This window comes from Sander lucioperca, chromosome 6 (genome assembly GCF_008315115.2).
Source record: "Sander lucioperca isolate FBNREF2018 chromosome 6, SLUC_FBN_1.2, whole genome shotgun sequence".
Lineage (NCBI taxonomy): Eukaryota > Metazoa > Chordata > Actinopteri > Perciformes > Percidae > Sander > Sander lucioperca.
This window is the reverse complement of record NC_050178.1, coordinates 12,122,929-12,143,670: the sequence shown is the minus strand read 5'-3', so window position 1 is coordinate 12,143,670 and position 20,742 is coordinate 12,122,929. Positions and strand designations below refer to the sequence as shown.

The 20,742-nt window shown below is 42.0% G+C and overlaps 1 protein-coding gene across 1 annotated transcript; it reads right to left on the bottom strand.

The window, feature by feature from the left end:
• Positions 1 to 17,009: 17,009 nt before the first annotated feature.
• Positions 17,010 to 20,496, bottom strand: snrpc (small nuclear ribonucleoprotein polypeptide C). The gene is made up of 6 exons (XM_031302111.2): positions 20,373 to 20,496; positions 19,345 to 19,387; positions 19,124 to 19,232; positions 18,218 to 18,277; positions 17,932 to 18,036; positions 17,010 to 17,592 (listed from the first exon to the last, which is right to left on the bottom strand). Exons 1-6 carry the CDS (start codon positions 20,378 to 20,380, stop codon positions 17,471 to 17,473), a joined length of 447 nt encoding a protein of 148 aa, XP_031157971.1. The 5' UTR covers positions 20,381 to 20,496; the 3' UTR covers positions 17,010 to 17,470.
• Between the last annotated feature and the right edge of the window lie 246 nt (positions 20,497 to 20,742).

The following is a 20,742-nucleotide window of genomic DNA, read 5'->3' as shown; positions in this document are numbered from 1 at the left end:
GTGCATTTGCGCAGCACTCAGACACTGCAAATCGTCACCAATGAAAAGGGAACTCCCTGCTGAGTTCAATGATACCTCACAAGACTCTACATCATACAGTTCATTAGCTGTGAGAGGGGGCATGGCCAAAGCATAGGGGGTAGGCCAAACCATCACCAATGAATAAGGAATTATCTGCTGAGTTCAATGGTACCTCACACAAGACTCTACCTTAAACGGTTCAAATGTTATGAAAGGGGGCGTGGCCAGAGTAAGTGGGCGTAGTTAAAGTATAGGGGGCGGCTCAGTATCACATGTAGACCACACATGTAAATCGGATGATGTTTGTCATATAAGGCGCATTTCCTGTTGCCAGCAGGGAGTGCTATGACCAAAAGTCAATTTTGGCCTGTAGATGTCCTCAGGCCTGGACCCTTGTCAATCGTGAGAAATTTCGGTTAGATATGACAACGTACACTCAAGTTACAACAACTTCATCGCTAAACACTCAAAATGGCCGCCACACCACGCCCACACTGTCTGACGAAAAGTTTTTCTTTTAATAACTTTTCATCTTTAAGGTGTTGAGATGATACAGACCAAATTTGAAGTCCATCGGATGAAATCTCTAGGAGGAGTTCGCTAAAGTATAGCACCTTGACTTTTAGGCGTACTTCCTGTTGCCACTAGGGGGCGCTATGACTTTGAGTCAATTTTGTCCGGTAAATGTGCTCAGAGTTAGTCTTATGAATCATGAAACGTTTCGAACCAATTGGGCAATGTACACTCAAGTTAAACCCACTTCCTGTTTCAATGGCGAAACGCACAAAATGGCCACCCCGCCACGGCCATGCCCTATGACGAAAAGTTTTTCTTTTAATAAATTTTCATCTTTAACGTCTTAAGATGGCACAGACCAAATTTAAAGTTGATCGGATGAAATCTCTAGGAGGAGTTCGTTAAAGTACGACGTGGAAATGGCCAAAATCGCACTAATTTTGAACTTTCAATTCAAAATGGCGGACTTCCTGTTGGGTTTAGGGTATGGCTCCAATTACGGTTTTTGTACGTCGTGACATGTTACATAAGTGTACCAAGTTTCGTTAGTCTACGTTAAACGTACTGCAGGGGCTCAATTTTTTAAATATTGTAGGGGGCGCTAGCGAGCCTGTGACAAAGGCCCTGTCACTTTTGGATGGCACATGGTAAACCTACTCAGGTCACCAAGAACTCAGACAATTCATTTGCAGTCACACTTTTATACATATCATTCAATAAATCTGTTACCAAAAATACCACATTACATTGGTTTAGTTTAGTCAGTTCAGTTTATTCATTTCAGTCATTTCTATTTTTCAACAAACTTACTTAACCATTATTTCGACCTCTTTCTCCTCTCCAGTCCCTGGGTCTGAACCAGAGCTGAGGCAAAGTGCTGCTTCATATAGGGCCTACAGCAATCACACACAGGTGCGCTGATGGTGGAAGATACCATGTATCTGGGTCATAGGTGAGGGTAGATTTTCTAGTTGAAAATGGGTGCAAGTTTCTGTGTTTTCTAAAGTAAGATGAGTGGAAAATGATTTTTTTCAAGAGTCTGTTATTTGTTTATTGTAGAAACTAGCAGTGAAATTCTAAATCTGTAAATGGTAACATAAGTGAGAGATAATTGAAACAATTAAGAGTTGGTTGGTCTAGTAGGAGGGGCTTAACATATATAAGCCTCTGGCCACCTAAGCATGGGGGCGCAGTTGGAGGGTGACGACAATCCAGACAGGTGATGTGAATTTTGCTAGTGGAAACCTTGTGTAAAAAGGTAGTTTTTTTGTTTATGTTTTTTTTTTTTTTGCTGTGGACGTCCTGCGCTGTTTCACCACTGTTTTTTTTTGTAAATAAAAGCACCTTCATGTTTTGCAACTTAAGCCATCGTGTTAGCGACTTTTTTGTCCAGATTCCCAACGCTCTCTGTAACTTTTTTTTTTGTTCGCCAATTCCCGAAACCCGTACAATACGTACATTTTCCCCAGACTTGATGCGCCTGCCAATTTTGGTGAGTTTTTGAGTATATTAAGCCCCTCAAAAAGGCAATTAATTTGCTGTAATAATAATTCCTTCAGTTTCAATAGGGCCTTCACAGCTGTTGGTGCTCGGGCCCTAACAATCTCAGTGATTGGCAAAAGTTAATACTGTATCCTTAAAAAAAATTTCATTGTTTTGTATTTAAATATTTATATCGGCCGAATATTGGGCCGAATCCAAAGCAGAATATATCCTGGATTCGGTGCCAGGATTCGGCCGAATATTGGAGCGAATCCAACACCATTCTCACTCGCACAAAAAGAGAGGGGTGAGAGGGAGGGCAGGAGAATAAAGTACTTCCTATCCTATTAACCAATCAAGTTAAAAGTCAAGCAAGCAACCGCATCTCAGGATTCCAAGGTGTTTTACTAATATTTTGAGCATCTAAAGGCAGGGCCCTAATAGCACAGATAAACTAAACTCCACTTCCATCTATCACTCTCAATGATCAGGTTTGGGCAAAGAACTTCAGCTCTAACTGAAGGTCGGGGTCGTTCGGGTTCAGGACCGGGTTAGGTCGGGTTCGGGATTGGGGTCGGGGATCGGGTTAGGTTGGGGTTGGGTTTGGCCGGGTTCGGATGGGTTGAGTCAGGTTTGGGCAAAGAACTTCAGCTCTAACTGAAGGTCGGGTTCGGCAGGGTTCGGTCTTAATTTCTATCATATTACACGGGTTCGTGCCGGGCTCGGGCCTGCACTCCGTGTTGCGCGGTAAATGAACGGTGAGGTGATGCGTTTCGATTAGAATAGAATTCTTTACAGACATTGTACATGATTAATAGGATGGTATTCCTCTTGGTGCTTTGCAAATAAATAAAATAGAATTTAAAAACATTCTAAGAGGGAGTAGGAGATTCGGCCCAATATTCAGCCGAATCTGAAGCTGAATCCGGGCACCGAATCCAGGATTTGGCTTCGGGTTTGGTCAGGTTCGGCCGGGTTCGGTATAGGGTTTGGCCGGGTTCGGTATAGGGTTTGGCCGGGTTTGGTCGGCTTCAGCTGGGTTCGGTCGCGTTCGGTCGCGTTCGGTCAGGTTTGGGCAAAGAACTTCATCTCTAACTGAAGGTCGGGTTCGGTCGGGTTTGGTCAGGTTCGGTAGGGTTTGGCCGGGTTCGGGGTTGGGTTTGGGCAAAGAACTTCAGCTCTACTGAAGGTCGGGTTTGTTCAGGTTCGGTAGGGTTCGGCCGGGTTTGGGGTCGGGTTCGGTCAGGTTCGCGCAAAGAACTTCAGCTCAAACTGAAGTTCAGGTTTTGTCAGGTACGGCCGGGTTCGGTAGGGTTCGGTCAGGTTCAGGCAAGGAACTTCAGCTCTAACAGAAGGTCGGGTTTGGTCGGGTTTTGTCAGGTTCGGTCGGGTTCGGCCAGGTTCGGGGTCGGGTTCGGTCAGGTTCGGGCAAAGAACTTCAGCTCTAACTGAAGTCCGGGTTTGGTCAGGTTTGGTCGGGTTCGGTCAGGTTCGGGCAAAGAACTTCAGCTCTAACTGAAGTTCAGGTTCAGACAGGTTCGGGCAAAGAACTTCAGCTCTAACTGAAGTTCAGGTACGGTCGGGTTTGGTCAGGTTCAACCGGGTTCGGGATCGGGTTTGGCCGGGTTCAGGGTCGGGTTCGGCCGGGTTCGGTAGGGTTCGGCCGGGTTTGGTCGGGTTCGGTCAGGTTCAGGCAAGGAACTTCAGCTCTAACAGAAGGTCAAGTTCGGTCGGGTTTTGTCAGGTTCGACCGGGCAAAGAACTTCAGCTCTTACTGAAGTTCGGTTTCGGTCGGGTTTGGTCAGGTTCGGTTGCAGTCGGTAGGGTTCGGCCGGGTTCGGGGTCAGGTTTGGTCAGGTTCAGGCAAAGAACTTTAGCTCTAACTGAAGTTCAGGTTCGGTCGGGTTTGGTCAGGTTCGACCGGGATCGGGTTTGGTCAGGTTCGGGTAAAGAACTTTAGCTCTAACTGAAGGTTGGGTTCGGTCAGGTTTGGTTAGGTTCGGACAAAGAACTTCAGCTCTAACTGAAGTTCGGGTTTGATCGGGTTTCGTCAGGTTCGGTCGGGTTCGGTAGGGTTCGGCCGGGTTTGGTTGGGTTCGGTCAGGTTCGGGCAAAGAACTTCAGCTCTAACAGAAGGTCGGGTTCAGTCTGGTTTTGTCAGGTTCGGGCAAAGAACTTTAGCTCTAACTGAAGGTCGGGTTCGGTCCGGTTTGTTAGGGTTCGGCCGGGTTCGGTAGGGTTCAGCCCGGTTTGGTCGGGTTCGGTCAGGTTCTGGCAAAGAACTTCAGCTCTAACTGAATTTCTGTTTCAGTCGGGTTTGGTCAGGTACAGTCGCAATCGGTAGGGTTCGGCTGGGTTCGGGGTCAGGTTCGGGCAAAGAACTTTAGCTCTAACTGAAGGTCGGGTTCGGTCGGGTTTTGTCAGGTTCGACTAGGTTCGGGGTCGGGTTTGGTCAGGTTCAGGCAAAGAACTTTAGCTCTAACTGAAGTTCGGTTTCAGTCGGGTTTTGTCGGGTTCGGCCAGGTTCGGGGTCGGGTTTGGTCAGGTTTGGGCAAAGAACTTTAGCTCTAAATGAAGGTCGGGTTTGGTCGGATTCGGTCAGGTCCAGGCAAAGAACTTCAGCTCTAACAGAAGGTCGGGTTCAGTCTGGTTTTGTCAGGTTCGGGCAAAGAACTTTGGCTCTAACTGAAGGTTGGGTTCGGTCCGGTTCGGTAGGGTTCGGCCGGATTCGGCTGGGTTCGGTCGAGTTTGTTAGGGTTCGGCCGGGTTCGGTAGGGTTCAGCCCGGTTTGGTCGGGTTCGGTCAGGTTCTGGCAAAGAACTTCAGCTCTAACTGAATTTCCGTTTCAGTCGGGTTTGGTCAGGTACGGTCGCAATCGGTAGGGTTCAGCTGGGTTCGGGGTCAGGTTTGGTCAGGTTCGGGCAAAGAACTTTAGCTCTAACTGAAGGTCGGGTTCGGTCGGGTTCGGGGTCGGGTTTGGTCAGGTTTGGGCAAAAAACTTTAGCTCTAAATGAAGGTCGGGTTTGGTCGGATTCGGTCAGGTCCGGGCAAAGAACTTCAGCTCTAATTGAAGGTCAGGTTCGTTTGGGTTTGTCGGGTTCGGGCGGGTTCGGGGTCAGTTTTGGTCAGGTTCGGACAAAGAACTTTAGTTCTAACTGAAGGTCGGGTTCGGTCGGGTCCGGCCGGGTCTTTGCCGCTGTTGGCGCTAGGGCCCTAATAATAATAATTCTTTCAGTTTCAATAGCAGCGTTAGACGGGCCCTCGCGCCTCTGCGCAGGTCAGGGTTACTGGCGGACGCCTCTCCTTGCGACCGTGCATTTGCGCGGCACTCAGACACCGCAAATCGTCACCAATGAAAAGGGAACTCCCCGCTGAGTTCAATGATACCTCACAGAAGACTCTATGTCATACAGTTCATTAGCTGTGAAAGGGGGCGTGGCCAAAGCATAGGGGACGGGTCAAACCTTTACCAATAAAACATGAAGTCTCTGCTGAATTCATTGATACCTCACATAAGACTACCATAAACGGGTCACCATGTATGAAAGGGGGCGTGGCTAAGCACAGAGGGGCGGGCCAAACAATCACCAATGAATAAAGAACTCTGCTGAGTTCAATGATACCTCACACAAGGTTATACCTTAAACGGTGTTAATGCTATGAAAGGGAGCGTGGCTTAAGCATAGGGTGTGGGCCAAATCATCTCCAATGAAGAAGGAATTCTCTGCTGAGTTCAATGACACCTCACACAAGACTCTACCTTAAACGGTTCAAATGTTATGAAAGGGGGCGTGGCCTGAGTAAGCGGGTGTGGTTATATTATAGGGGCTGGCTCAGTATCACACGTAGACCACACATTCTAAGTTTCATTTAAATCGGATGATGTTTGTCATATAAGGCGCACTACTACTATAAGGCCTACTTCCTGTTGCCACTAGGGGGCGCTATGACTTTAAGTAAATTTCGGCCTTTATTTGTCCTCAGGGTTGGACTCTTATGAATCCTGAAAAGTTTCGAGCCAATTGGACAATGTACACTCAAGTTACACCCATTTCCTGTTTTGATGGCGAAACGCACAAAATGGCCGCCCCGCCACGGCCACGCCCTATGATGAAAAGTTTTTCTTTTAATAACTTTTCATCTTTAATGTCTTTATATGGCACAGACCGAATTTGAAGTTGATCGGATGAAATCTCTAGGAGGAGTTCGTTAAAGTACGACATGTGGAAATGGCCAAAATCGCACTAATTTCGAACTTTGAAATCAAAATGGCGGACTTCCTGTTGGGTTTACGTTAAGGCTCCAATGACGTATTTTGAACATCTTGACATGTTACATATGTGTACCAACGTTCATGAGTCTACGTTAAACGCACTGCAGGGACTCAATTTTTTTAACTTAGTTAGTAGTAAGACCGTAGTAGTAAGTCCGCCAGTAGTAAGACACTACTGGCGGACGCCGCTCCTTGCGACCGTGCATTTGCGCGGCACTCAGACACTGCAAATCATCACCAATGAAAAGGGAACTCCCTGCTGAGTTCAACAATACCTCACACAAGACTCTACGTCATACAGTTAATTAGCTGTGAAAAGGGGCGTGGCTAAATTATAGGGGGCGGGTCAAACTATCACCAATTAAAAAGGAACTCTCTTCTGAGTTCAATGATACCTCACACAAGACTCTACCTTAGATGGGTCAGCATTTATAAAAGGGGGCGTGGCTTAAACACAGGGGGCGAGCCAAACCATCACCAATGAAGGAGGTCTCTGCTGAGTTCAATGATACCCCACACAAGGGTCTACTTTAAAAGGTTCAATTGTTATGAAAGGGGGCGTGGCTTAAGCATAGGGGGCGGGCCAAACCATCACCAATGAAGAAGGAACTCTCTGCTGAGTTCAATGATACCTCACACAAGACTACCTTGAACGGTTCAAATGTTATGAAAGGGGGCGTGGCCTGAGTAAGTGGCCATGGTTAAAGTATAGTGGGCGGCTCAGTATCACATGTCGACCACACATTATAAGTTTCATGTAAATCGGATGATGTTTGTCATATAAGGCGCATTTCCTGTTGCCAGCGGGGGGCGCTATGACCAAAATATATTGTCAATATTGGCCTGTAGATGTCCTCAGACCTGGACCCTTGTCAATCGTGAGAAATTTCGGGCAGATACAACAACGTACACTCAAGTTACAACAACTTCTTTGTTCATCGCTAAACACTCAAAATGGCCGCCACGCCATGCCCACACCGTTTGACGAAAAGTTTTTCTTTTAATAACTTTTCATCTTTAAGGTGTTGAGACGGTACAGACCAAATTTGAAGTCCATCGGATGAAATCTCTAGGAGGAGTTTGTTAAAGTATAGCACCTTGACTTTTAAGGCCTACTTCCTGTTGCCACTAGGGGGCGCTATGACTTTGAGTCAATTGTGTCCGGTAAATGTCCTCAGAGTTAGAGTCTTATGAATCCTGAAAAGTTTCGAGTTAATTGGACAATGTACACTCGAGTTACACCCACTTCCTGTTTCGATGGCGAAACGCACAAAATGGCCGCCCCGCCACAGCCATGCCCTATGACGAAAAGTTTTTCTTTTAACAACTTTTCATCTTTAATGCCTTAAGATGGCACAGACCAAATTTGAAGTTGATCGGATGAAATCTCTAGGAGGAGTTCCTTAAAGTACGACGTGGAAATGGCCAAAATCACACTAATTTCGAACTTTGAAATCAAAATGGCGGACTTCCTGTTGGATTTAGGGTATGGCTCCAATGAAATTTTTTGCACATCTTGACATGTTACATATGCACTGCAGGGGCTCAATTCTTTTAACTTTATAGGGGGCGCTAGCGAGCCATTTTTGTGCGCCTATTCCCGAAACCCTTAAAATACGTACATTTTCACCAGACTTGATGCGACCGCCAATTTTGGTGAGTTTTTGAATATGTTAAGCCCCTGAAAAAGCCAATTCATTTGGTGTAATAATAATAATTCCTTCAGTTTCAATAGGGCCTTCGCCGCTGTCGGTGCTCGGGCCCTAATAATTCCTTCAGTTCCAATAGGGCCTTCGCCGCTGTCGGCGCTCGGGCCCTAATAATAATTCCTTCAGTTCCAGTAGGGCCTTCGCCGCTGTCAGCGCTCGGGCCCTAATTACAATGGACTTCAATCAGTACCCAGGCCAGGGTGACATTTTCGTGTTTAGATGTTAATAATTCTGTAAAGCAAATATTTAGTGGACAAAACCAACTCACAATTTGAAGCTCAATGTAGTAACTGTTCTGGAGCTATCACACGATCTTCATCAAAATGAATCATAAAGATATTACAGATCTGAGCACTTTTTTAATCACTTATACTTTTTTATTCAGAGTATTTCAAAATACATTCTGTTTTTACATTATAGACTTACTTTTTCATGTTTTTGCAAATATATAAGCACAAACTATAAAAACAAAACAAAACAAAAGGTAAGGAGATGTTGGGAACAGAATAGAATAAAGACAACTTGTTTACAGCACATTAAACATCACATTAATTTATTCCCTTTAGATTACAATGGTAGGGACATTATTTAGTTCAATATTTATTGGTTATTTATTTAAAGATAAAATAAAATAGCCAGGGTAAATGGCACTAAAGCATCCATTTAACCCAATATAACTGAAATCTGCTTACTTGCAGCTTTAAAGAAAATGTCAATTTCTCCATTACACAGATATCCCTCATAATTTCAACAAAGTTTTGTAATGTAGGCAGTTCAGGCTGTAACCATTTTCTTGTTATAGTTTTCATACTTGCAGCCAAAATTATGTTAAACTATATAATAAATAATTATGTCTTAGTAAAGTCATGTTTGCAGGTGGTTGGCCTATAGGTATAGTACATCAAACCTAAACGGAATATTAATATCAAGAAGACTTTTTATAACGTTATGCATGTCCTGCCAAATTGTAGATCTGAGCATTACTTAAAAGTTGAGCATCATAGTTCATTCTTGACCACAGAAATCCACTAATGAAGATCATGGGATATAATCAAAAGCCCCAAACAACTACGGACGGTTTTCGAGGTCAAGAAATAACTCTGCGTCATGGCTGGGTTGGTTCAGTGGGTAGAGCAGGCGCAATATACTTTGAGGTTTAAACCTCGATGCAGAGGTCCAGGGTTCGAATCCAACCTGTGACAATTTCCTGCATGTCTTCCCCCTTTCTCACCTAGCTGTCCTGTCAAATTAAAGGTGGAAAATCCCAAAAAATTATCTAAAAAGAAATACTGTTTTGTGGATCTTTGTTGCACATCACTTTCAACTCTTTGATAAAGGAGTAGACTGCTCAATAACACTTTGGGAAAAGAAGAATTATCTTTTTCTGGAGTAAAGCCTCAGGCAGATAATCTTACTCTTAAACAGCCGTAACACTAACCAGAATCCAGTTTAGATTTATGAATCAAAAATATTGACTGATGAATAAATGTTTCTTTTGGGGCTGCATATAATACTGATGTGTGAATGAAATACAGGTAGGGTGGGTGGGTAAATTTGAGTTTAGTAAAAACCATTCAAAATTCATAGAATATTCTGACATATGTTTAACCAGTTTTTAATGTCTTATTTCACACCAGTTACAATCGTGTCAATAAATGGTTGTGTAAATTGTTTGGCTGTCCTTTTGACTTTATGAAACTCAGCTGTAAAGTACAAAATACTTTGCATGCAAATGCTGACAGATGAATATTTAACACGGTTAATTATAAAACATGGCGATGCACAACGCAGTGGAGCAGGTGAAGGAGAATCGCTGTCAGTGTCCACACAGCATACAGCTGGTCGGTGGCAGGCCGCCACGGGGTGGGCTAAAGACAGTTCATACTGATGTAGGGCAGCCAACAATGTTATGTGCACTGAAAATGTTCACCCAATGGCAGCGAGTGACTAATTCTTACAGTCACATTTAGACTTTTAGCCGATGGCATGTTGTTATCTTGTTACGGGACACGTTAGCAGGCTGTTTGTGGTAATTGAACCTTTTTTATTGCAGTGTAGTAAAGCTTTATCTGCCATCCCAGTATGTTACATTGTGCCAACAGTAAATCCAATCCTGGAGGGAATAATAATTCCATCTTTCTTCCTGGTCACTTACAAGGCCCACTAATCAAATTAGCCTTAATTTAATCTATTTAGATGTCATTCATTTGCTTACCGACCGGGCGTTGCATTTCAACATCTCAGTGGAAGAGAATAATTCATCTGTGATCAAGAAGAGAGCCTTTTGGGATTTTAGGTGATGCAAAGTACAATAAAAAAGTAAAAAAAGAAAAAAAAGAAAAGTGAATATACATATAAAGCTTCAACATCTACAGCTGGATTTTTGTTCCAGCAGGTTAGTGAGAAATTAGGTGTGAGCTTTGCTTTGTTTTCTCAGATACTGTGGTGTACTACGTCTGAATTAGCCCGCAGGCCCGTGGGAGCCCCTGCTGGCCAACACAACCACTGTTTAAAACAAGCGGATTCAAGAGGCTCTCCCTAAGGCCAAGGAAAATGGATATTGATCTGGAGCCATGACTAAATGGATTAAATTACAGGCTAGTGTTGGTAGCACGGCAGCAGAGAGAACGCTATGAGAGGGAGGAGGAGGTAGACTAGAGGTGGAGGGAGAGACAAAAGGGAGGAGGAAAAGGAGAAGCAGGGGGTATTGAAAAAGTCTTCCAAAGTATTTGCCTTGCCGACTGCTTTCTTTTTCTCTGATTCTTTTCATCGATAGCCCACCCAGCAGCCTTGCGCAATCATGCCGTACTCCCCAGCATCATCCTGGTAATTGTGCAGTTTTTGACGTCAATTGGCTTTAGAGGAATCAACAGTCGGGGGGGATTATCATTTCCATTCAACCAAGGCTGTTAAGTGGTAAGAATGCCAACTGCATGCTGGGAGCAAAAGAAGATGCATCATTATGAATACAGAACAAGTAAATCTGGGCGGATGTGGCCAGCCCGCGATTGCAGTCAAACCTGTTTGGTATAAATAGTTAGTCAATCAGCTCCCAAGACCCTCTTATTCATGGCCTTGCTGATGGGTCGGGGAGATGCAGAGAATAGCTGTCTGAGTGCCTGTCCTTTGAGCCCTGAGAGTTGATATTCGGGACATTAATGTGCTCACTTGTATGCCAAGAATATCAAAGAGGTGAGTGTGAACTGCACTGTAAAAAAGAAAGAGAAAGTCAACCGACAGGCAACAAAATACAATAACATCATAAGTTCTGTCTTTAAATTAATCCAACTTTGAATTTCAATTTCTGTTAATTTATTCCAAGTCTTCAGTACATGCACGAACAAATCTTAAAAACTCGTAACCTTTAAACTGAACTGACTATACTGACTCATCTTTGTCACTGAGTCTGTAGCTTTTAGAAGTGGAGCTCCTCTCTCTGGTGACTGAAAGCAAGTGAGGACTTCCTGGTTAAAAACGCACTGAAAGACTGTAAAAGCCACGCAAACATTAATGATGTGATACTCTGTTGCAAGTAGGTGGCTGCTGATCTATTAAAGGACAGGTTCACATTTTTTCAGTGAGCTTTCCAAAGTCTAGTTTAATATAATATGATGAGCAGTCTGAGTTAATCAAATCAAATGGAAGGAGACAGTTACACAAAGAGGGAATGTTGTAAGAAAAAAACGTTGGAAGACTTTGGATTAGGGCTGCACGATATGACCTAAAATTAGAGATGCACCGATAGACCGGCTAGTGACCGGAATTGGCCGGTTTTCACATGCTCGGCCATGACCGGCGACCGGCAGGTCAGTCTGACATATGCCGATTTCATGCCGGTCAATGCTACAATTAACTGACAACATAAGTTATACGAGTTACAGTTCTCAAGGACGTACGCACACACGGACGCGACAGCACAGTCTCTTTTTTCCTTTCTCTCAACTTTTCCACCGTGTGTCGCGTGTACCCGCTCGTGGTGTGAAGCGCATGTCCGCGCTATCCTCGCACATGTAGGGAACCTCGTGAATTAACCTGCAACTTGTCAGCTGTTTGGAAATTCTTCAGCGTGTGTGCAGAAGATAACAAGTTTGCAATATGCAACACCTGCAAGGAAAAAGTAGGGCGTGGAGGGATGACACCAAAAACCAAAATCACATTTTTTTTAGTTGGATATTGGATGTGAAAAGAAGGAAATGGTTCTAACAATTCACTGTTTGCACTTTAGATGTGTGTGAATATCCCACACCAGGAGTAATTTATATAATTCTATTTTATAGTGATCCATTATCTGTTCAAAAAATGTTCTATGTTCTGTGCAAAATTTTCTATTAAAGAAAAGATAGAAAATAAATATTTGTGTGTGCTGTAAAGTGGTTAGAAAAAAATTAAATCGGAATCGGCTAAAATCGGTATCGGCTGGCCTAACTCAATGAAAATCGGAAATCGGAATCGGCCTAGAAAGTTGTAATCGGTGCATCTCTACCTAAAATCACGATTAATTGCACATTTTACCTCGATAACGATAAAGAAACGATAATTAATCATGTTCTAAATCATCTTTTCTGAAGCCAAAAGTTTCCAGATGACGGACACTGTGGTTTTTTTGGGCACAAGTTGCTCAGTTGACTCGGACTCGATGTTTGAGTTATCCTCCATTATGCTTTCCATGTGGCTGACTGGTCCGGGCGAAGTCATGTGACTACACATGCGATAGAATGCTTTTAAGGAGAAAGTAGGCCTATCAACAGGAATAAATTATCGAAATTATCGTCATGGGAAAAATATGTCGATAACAGCTTCAGAACTTCATTGTCGATAAATTTTCGATTAATCGTCCAGCTCTACTTTGGATTAATTTGTCTAACTCAAGCTGCACAAGCCTGAAATCAACCTCCAATAAACTTTGGAATATGTTTTTGTACAGACCAAGGTCTGGGGATTAGGGGTCGACCGATACTGTTTTTTCAAGACCGATATCGATACTGATTATTAGTAGTTAACAAAACCGATAACGGATTTGGAATCGATATGCATATACAGTGTCAAAATTAAGATTTTCTGAATGTTACAAAATCCAACACAAAACTTTGTTTAGATGCTTTAAACAATTAAGTAATAAATTAGAAACTTTCAACATAATACACAGTAACAGATAGTCAGATAGTGTTGTGGGCGGGACATTACGTCAGACTCAGTGGTGAGTGAAACCGAAGCAGAGGGACAGACACAGAGTTGTAGCCGAGCCAAAGTAGCACACTTTAATTAACTTTATCGGTTATCAGGCAAATAAAACGCTGATACAGATAATCTGCAAACTGCCAAAAAACGGGCAGATAATCGGCCAGGGCCAAGAATTGGTCTGTCCCTACTGGGGATTTTGTCCTCGATCACTTACATTGGAAACATGTTGTATAAGTGATGCAAGGTCAACACAGTAACTTTAGCTAACAGCATTAGCTTACCTCTGCTCTGTCTGCAGCTCTCATTTCAGAACAGGACTTCTTTCTATGACGTAGTCAGACATTTATAATAACAATCTGAGCCTGTCAGTGGCAAAAACAAGCACTTTTAGTGGACATACATTGACGGTGCCCTATAGGATTACATTGCAGCCTGGCTCGCAGCTGCCAGTTACAGCGTTCTAGCTTGATTCATATTAGTCACTTAAACATAAATGCATAGGAAAATAGGGCCCAGGTTAAAAAAATTATGTAAATTCCTCTTTAACATTGTGAGATATAGCATGCCTTAGTGGAGGTATGCACTCTCTGAGTGCCTTTCTAGTTGATTATGAGCTTTTACAGTGTAGATGAATCTGGTATAGACAGCTGAAGCTGATGAGTTAACAGAACTTTTTGACTTTGTAAAGAATTCCAGCTAGACTGCAAATAATCACGACATTTTATATTTTATAAGTCCTAACAGCTTGTAATCCTTATTTATATCAAAATAAAATCCGTCTGAGTTTTTACAGTGCAGCAAATAGGAAATGCTGTTTTCTCCCAAAGGTTACTTCTCCTATGATTGTTGAAATAATATGAATGACATTTTGCACGTCTACTGTAACATTCACAATATCTAAACAAGACCTACAGCGCCTGTTCATGAGTCGTCTCCCTGCTGTTAAATTTATTATAATATATACTTACTATACATACTTCTCATGAACAAGGCTTATTTCCACAAGTCCTGAGCTCTAGTCATAAACACTTTTCCCCACTCCACTTCACTCCCTTCAGGGCATTGCTCCACTTCATGGCTAGATTGAATATTCATAAAGACTCTTCTGATTTCAGATGACACACAGGCATCCGCCTATGCTCGACATATGCATAAAATGTGCATTAACATGGTTTTATTCCTGTCTCACTGATGTGGAGAGTGGATGTTTATAGGACTTTTAATGGAATCCATCCTTTAGAGTGGCCATCAGATTGCATGTAATCTACCAAAGTCTCTTTGAAGATCACAATTTACAACATGCATGACCGACAGCTACCAAAAGTTGTCTGATGTGGGGCAAAGCAGTAAAGCAGTTTGGATTGTCTTTGCAGTGCTTTCCCTCCGGTCTGCAAGTATATAAATTGGCAAACACAGCGTGAAGCACATGGCTACTGCCCCCAACAAATTTGTTTCTTTTTTATATGTGGCCTAGAAATTTCCTAAACCATAAAGCCACAAAAGTGTCCTTTGGGAATGTGAGATACAAAGAAATTTGACAGTCCATGGAAGCACATAATCAGTCATCACACATCATTCCAGTGTCTAGGTTCTAATTGCAAAACATAACGACTCTCTAGCTCCATCTGTTGAGACATTTTCATAATTATACACTGGGATTATGGATACAGAAATTACAATCCAGCTAGAGGAGAGTGCTGAATTCTTGCAAGGCATTATAGTCACAAATGTCAGCTGAGATAATGATTCACTAGCAGCCACAGATTCTTATGTAAGAGATGTAATTCTTCAAACATGCTTGACTGAATAAACTAATGAGGGCTGGGTCAACATTCTCATTTGTCTAGTGAAACAGTATTTTAAAACATTGTCTGTTTTCTACATCTGCTTGTAATATTTAGGGTCTTGAGAGGGTGATGCTCATCCCAGGATGCAGTAGGCAGGGCGCAGAGTTCACCCTGAACAGGTCACCAGTCTGTCACAAAGCTAAAACACTTGAACAGATTCACACCTGCAGGCAGAGTGAACATGTCAAAGTCAGTCAGGAAAACCTCAGGTGCCAGGGTTGGGTTTAAATCAGGGACCTCTGCTGCCCAGCGACAGTGCTGACCTTAATTACCTAATTTAGGTTTGACAAATAATGGGCCTTGTTTTTAGAATGATTAAGTTTGCTTTTTCTTGCAGCATAGGCAAACGTTTCTTTCTTTTGAGTGATGTTTTGGCAAGTTTAAAGTGAAAAGGATTTGTGGTTGCATTGTGTGTAACCTTAGGCTGTGGGATATTATGACATGTTTCACTACTGTCTTGAATGGAGAAAATAATCAGATCAATCGCTGATGAAAATAATCGTCAATCACATCCCTCTTTTGAACACGTTCCACACCTTGTCATTTTGTTGTCATTGCATTAAGTTGCCACCTAAAAGCTTTCATTTCTAAGCCTCAGCTGTTTAATTTTAACAGCGTTCACAAATCAATGTGTCAGCAGATACACTGATATACTATATTACCTAATAAAGTTGATGCGCCAAAGCTGTAAGAAAACAATTGCCCTACACATCAAGGAACATTAGCATTCATTTGGAGTTGTGTTTCTGGCCGTGCTACGAATGGAAGTTCTATTTCCTCCTCTTTTGGGTCTGTTTGCTTTCCACAGTCTATATTTTTCGCGTTCCACTTCCGGGATTGCTCCGGTGCTGCAGGAAATTCCGCCGGATGCATGCATTTTTCGTTTCCTTACGCTTTGTTTGTGTTGGAATTTTAAATTCGGTGGATTTATGGAGGTATATTGTTGACTCCTCAGATCTCTGCATGGGAAATTGAAGCTAGCTAGACTATCTGTCCAATCTGAGTTTTCTCATGACTATTTTGCAGTGGAGTTTAGCACCGCCCATGAAGATTCTGATTGGTTTAAAGAAATGCCATTAAACCAGAGCATGTTTTCCTCCCATCCCCAAATACTATGTGGAGTAGCCAGACCCTCCTTCAGCGCGCTTTGGAAGAGGGTCTGGCAAAGCGAGACTAGCTTTCCACTAACTCCTGGGAGGAAATATCTGGCTCTCAGCTGCTAAATGCTCCACTATGTTCACAAGCTAGTCGCTAATGTTGTCTGTCTGCTGTTGGGTGCTGAGCTGGCAGAACTCCAGATGGGACCAAAATTCTGTCAAGTGCGACTAAACATTTTCATTGGCCTGACAGCGTGTGTGTAGCGTTATATTTTTAGGCGCAGCGCCTGAGTGTTTACAGCACTTTAGCCAAATAAAAAGAAACTGTGCTTTGAGTTATCTACCACATTTTGCTGTTATTTATGGTTGCCCCAGTTTCTCTGTCCCCCCCCTCCCCCTTTACCTGTTTGACTGATGGCTTGGCTCAGCGCACGCACGCGTTTTTACACAAATCTTAAAATTTGGCAAATTCTTGTAAACTTAGCTGCTGGCTGAGCTAGCAGCCCCCCCCCCCCCCCCCTCTACCACTGCAAGCAGAGAATCACAGAAGCAGCAGAGGGAGGACAGATCAGGATGAAGACTCAAACTGACTGATGTCAGAGTGTTCTTCATTCTTTCTAAATTTCAGTCAGTATTGTGACGTCAGCAATATTATTTTATTTACTGACATTTTAGATTCTAATCCTGTTCTGAATTTATTCTTTTTTTTTAATAATAAAAAAAACTATTTTTAGTAATGGCAAGGCAATCACTCACAAATATGTGAAGGATTACATTAGAGCTTTTTTCCTAAGCAGAGCACCAACATGACTTCAAATCAGCTGGAATAATTGAAAACACAACTTTAAAACATTAAATATTTGCAATTGACTGAAATTTTAAACAGGTTTGAAATCACGGTTTTATTTCTCCAAGCAATGAAATGAAATAACAAAAAACATGTAAAACCTAAAACAAAAGTAAAAATATAGTAACAAATATTGTCATATCAAACGCGCTCTTTAAATGTGCTTGCTGAACAGTTTGTCAAAGCGAGACAAGATATTTCAAACTTGATACTAACACAAGAGAGAACGTTTAATAAAAAATAAAAAGGTCTTTAAGAACGGGGCTCTGAAATCAATTCTAATGGAGGTGAATAGTAATAAATACCACAATTCTGGCACAAGAAACTAAAGTAATTATACAAAAATGACATAATTACATCAGGGACGTCAGGTTTGAGGTTGAAGAGTTTGGACATCTGAAAATTTTAAAAGTCGAAAAATCCAAGTGTTAACCCAAGCGTCCTCACTAGACAGTATCTGTTCATGGCAACAAAAAGCACAGAAAATCCACCCGGTCTTATCTGTCTGGTCGCATCATGCCCGGCCTGACTGGCATCATCATGGGCCGAGGATGACGCATCATGTGTGGTGGTCCTGGCATCATCTGCATGGGTCCTCCCATCGGCGGCCTCATGCCTCCTAAATGGGACAGTGAAGGGAGTCACATCTTTAGGTATTGATTTATGACAGCAGCTTTATATAAAAAAGGAGTCGCGTCCATGCATCTAAAACTTCACAACTCATTTAGAATAACCTGGTCAAGATTGTACTCCTTAATAAATCACATATTAAATGGGCCACTGTGGTGTGGAAATATCTTCTCTTTTGCTTTTCTGATTCTGTGCAAACTCAGTCTTAAAGCTATAGTGCGTAGTTTCTGTCTCCCCCACGAGGAATTCTAAGTAATGACAACAAAACTGTCGACGTGTCCACATGATACAAGCCTTCCGTGATCGCAATAATAAGCATATTAATTACCGGGTCCACCGGGCATCATTCCATGTGGTGGAGGCCCCATCATGGGCATCATAGGTGGACCGCCCATAGGGGGGGTTGGTAGCATGCCTGGGCGAGGAGGACCGCCTGTATCACAAATAGCAAAGGTTAGTGTACCAACAATACTATGCACATTTATTAGATCAGATTCACATGCATCACAGCGAATTACGTTATATTTTGACAGCTTTATTTGCATTGACTTCTGAGTAAACTAACTAATTAGAGTTAATCAAATTAGTGCAGAGCTGAAAGACGATAGGCTCACCTGGGGGAGGGCCACCAGGGAACGGTGTGGGAGGAATCTTTCCCTGTTGAAAGGCAGCCGCTGTTGGGAGAAAAGACAAACATTAACACACACATTTTTGGGTTTGTAAAGAATTCATTTAAACCAGTTTCATATGGTTCGTATGGAACACCACAAATTGCACCGCATGGGGTCTTTTTTTTAAATTTTATTTCTGCATAGCAAAATACACTACGTGGTCTAAAGTTTATGCTACAATGTTGCTGTCCACTGCAACATTAAGTGTTTGGGGTAGGGCTCCAAATAAAATAAAAAAAATACAGATAGAACACCACTATCAATAAAGCAGTCTACTTTAAACAAAAACTGTCATTTTGCATTCTTTATATGTTCAAAGGATGTTTAGCCTGCCCTCTTTTGGGGTTGCAAAGGAGAATTTAGTCTGTAAAACAACATGATCCTTCACAGTGGACAATACTACACTCTAGCATCTCTGATGTGGATTAGTGGTTTGTAATCTTAGAGGGGGCCCACGTAAACTGGTGTACATAGAGCACTATTTAAGCAAAGAGCTTGGATATCCCACACACATGCATAAGCATGCCATATGTGGGATTCGTAACAGGCTTTACTCTTAACACCTAGTTTATTTGTTATATCTAATCAGGAGTAAATATGAAAAAGAAACAGCATGCAGTGATTATGAGTGTGAATGGTAGACCGTACAATCAAATAAATAATCAGTAATATGCAACTGTCACTAGAGGCCACCTTTGGGTTATAGGATATTTAGACCTTCCGCTGTTCAGGAGAACAGACAACTTTTGAAAGAGTGGCAGAAAGAACTAAAGCGGCATAGCAGTTGCTTAGTACTTCTAGATTCCCTCAGCCATGTTTTTCAGATAATTGAGCCAATAATTAGCTTACTTGTTTTATCGATCAGGCTCTGAGCCTGCTCCTCCATCCATTTCTGGTAGTAGTCCTTCACATTTTCTTTGTGTTTTCGGCCACTGCAGTGGGTCTTCCTTACTGATGGCTGGAACAAAAAGAGAACAGGTTTGTGGAGTTTTACAGGAGCAAAATACAACAAAGAGATTATGTAATGCTTTTCAGTAATTTGAACTGATACACACACAAGCACAACTTACCGAATCATGTGTAAGGTAGGTATCACAGTAATCACAGTAAAACCTGTTGGGGGGGGGAGTTTTAAGTTAACACAAAAAAATCCAGCAGACATGACTTATCCCAAAACTGTGTGTGTGTGTGTGTATATATATATATATATATATATATATATATAAAAATCCCAATTGTTAATGAGCTGTAAAACTGAATAGGCAAGGCAGCTTTATTCGTATAGCACAATTCAGCAACAGGGCAATTCAAAGTGCTTTACATAAAACATTAAAGAGCAGTTAGAAAACGATTAAAAAAAACCAAATTAAAACATTAAAGAGCAGGTAAATGATTAAAAAAGTAAAAAAATAGCCAAAGAACTCATTTACACTGACACATAATACAAGCTTTTTTGGTTTTAAAAGACGCAATCCAGAAATACTATTTTGTAAACCTTTTTGTTTTGGTCTGTAAAGCTTTTTTTTCGCCATCATGTTCACATTACAAGTGATTCCTTTACAAAACCGTCCTACAGGAATATGTTTTAGTTGTGGAGTCCCGTGGGAATTATAGTATGCATATTGTGCAGATGTTGTCCTGCAAGGCAATTCAATATCCTACACGAAATGTTGAGATGTTTAACACTTTAGTTTCCTGTTTAGCAGGACATCTTTACCTTATGCAAGTCTGCGCTGCAGAATATCTTTAGATTTAAAATGATTTTATACATGTTCACCATATACCCGAATGAAACCCGGGTTTAGGTAACCATCAAATTAATTACATTTTTTTTAAAAATAACATTGATTTGGTTTAGTATCATGCTCTTAATTCTATCAACCTTCTTAGCTGGTAACATCGAGGTTGAGTGAGTCCAGCAAATAGACACAGCCCAAACAAAGCTCACATCGTTCACTGGGAACAAACAGGTCTGTTTCATTAATTTTCTAAGTATATTTTACCGTCGTTCGTTACTTAATACGAATACAAACAATAATTAAGTTCGATGAAACGTGGAAATCATAGACTAAACATATAAGACAATTAAAATATGTACTTAGGCATGTTCCCCGGCAATCTCCTTCGAGAGCGCGACTCCGGTGTTCCCAAAAAGTGTTCCTACCAGATATAAGACCTACCGACAGTTAGTTCCACCTGAAATTATGAGTTACCGCTGCACGAAAAAATACCTGTAAATAAAATACTGTAATAACTAAAGGGTAACTACCGTTTTTTTTCCAACCTGCACTCTATTTTCCTATGTTTTTGTGTCTAAGTGACTGATGGGAACAAGAATCTTTGACACTGGTCCATTAAGCAAGATCGCTGCAGTCGGCAGCGGCGAAACAAGCTAATGTAAGTTAATAGAGTTTATTGTCCAGCTTGTATTTACCTTCACAAAAGTGCTTGTTTTGCCACTGACAGGC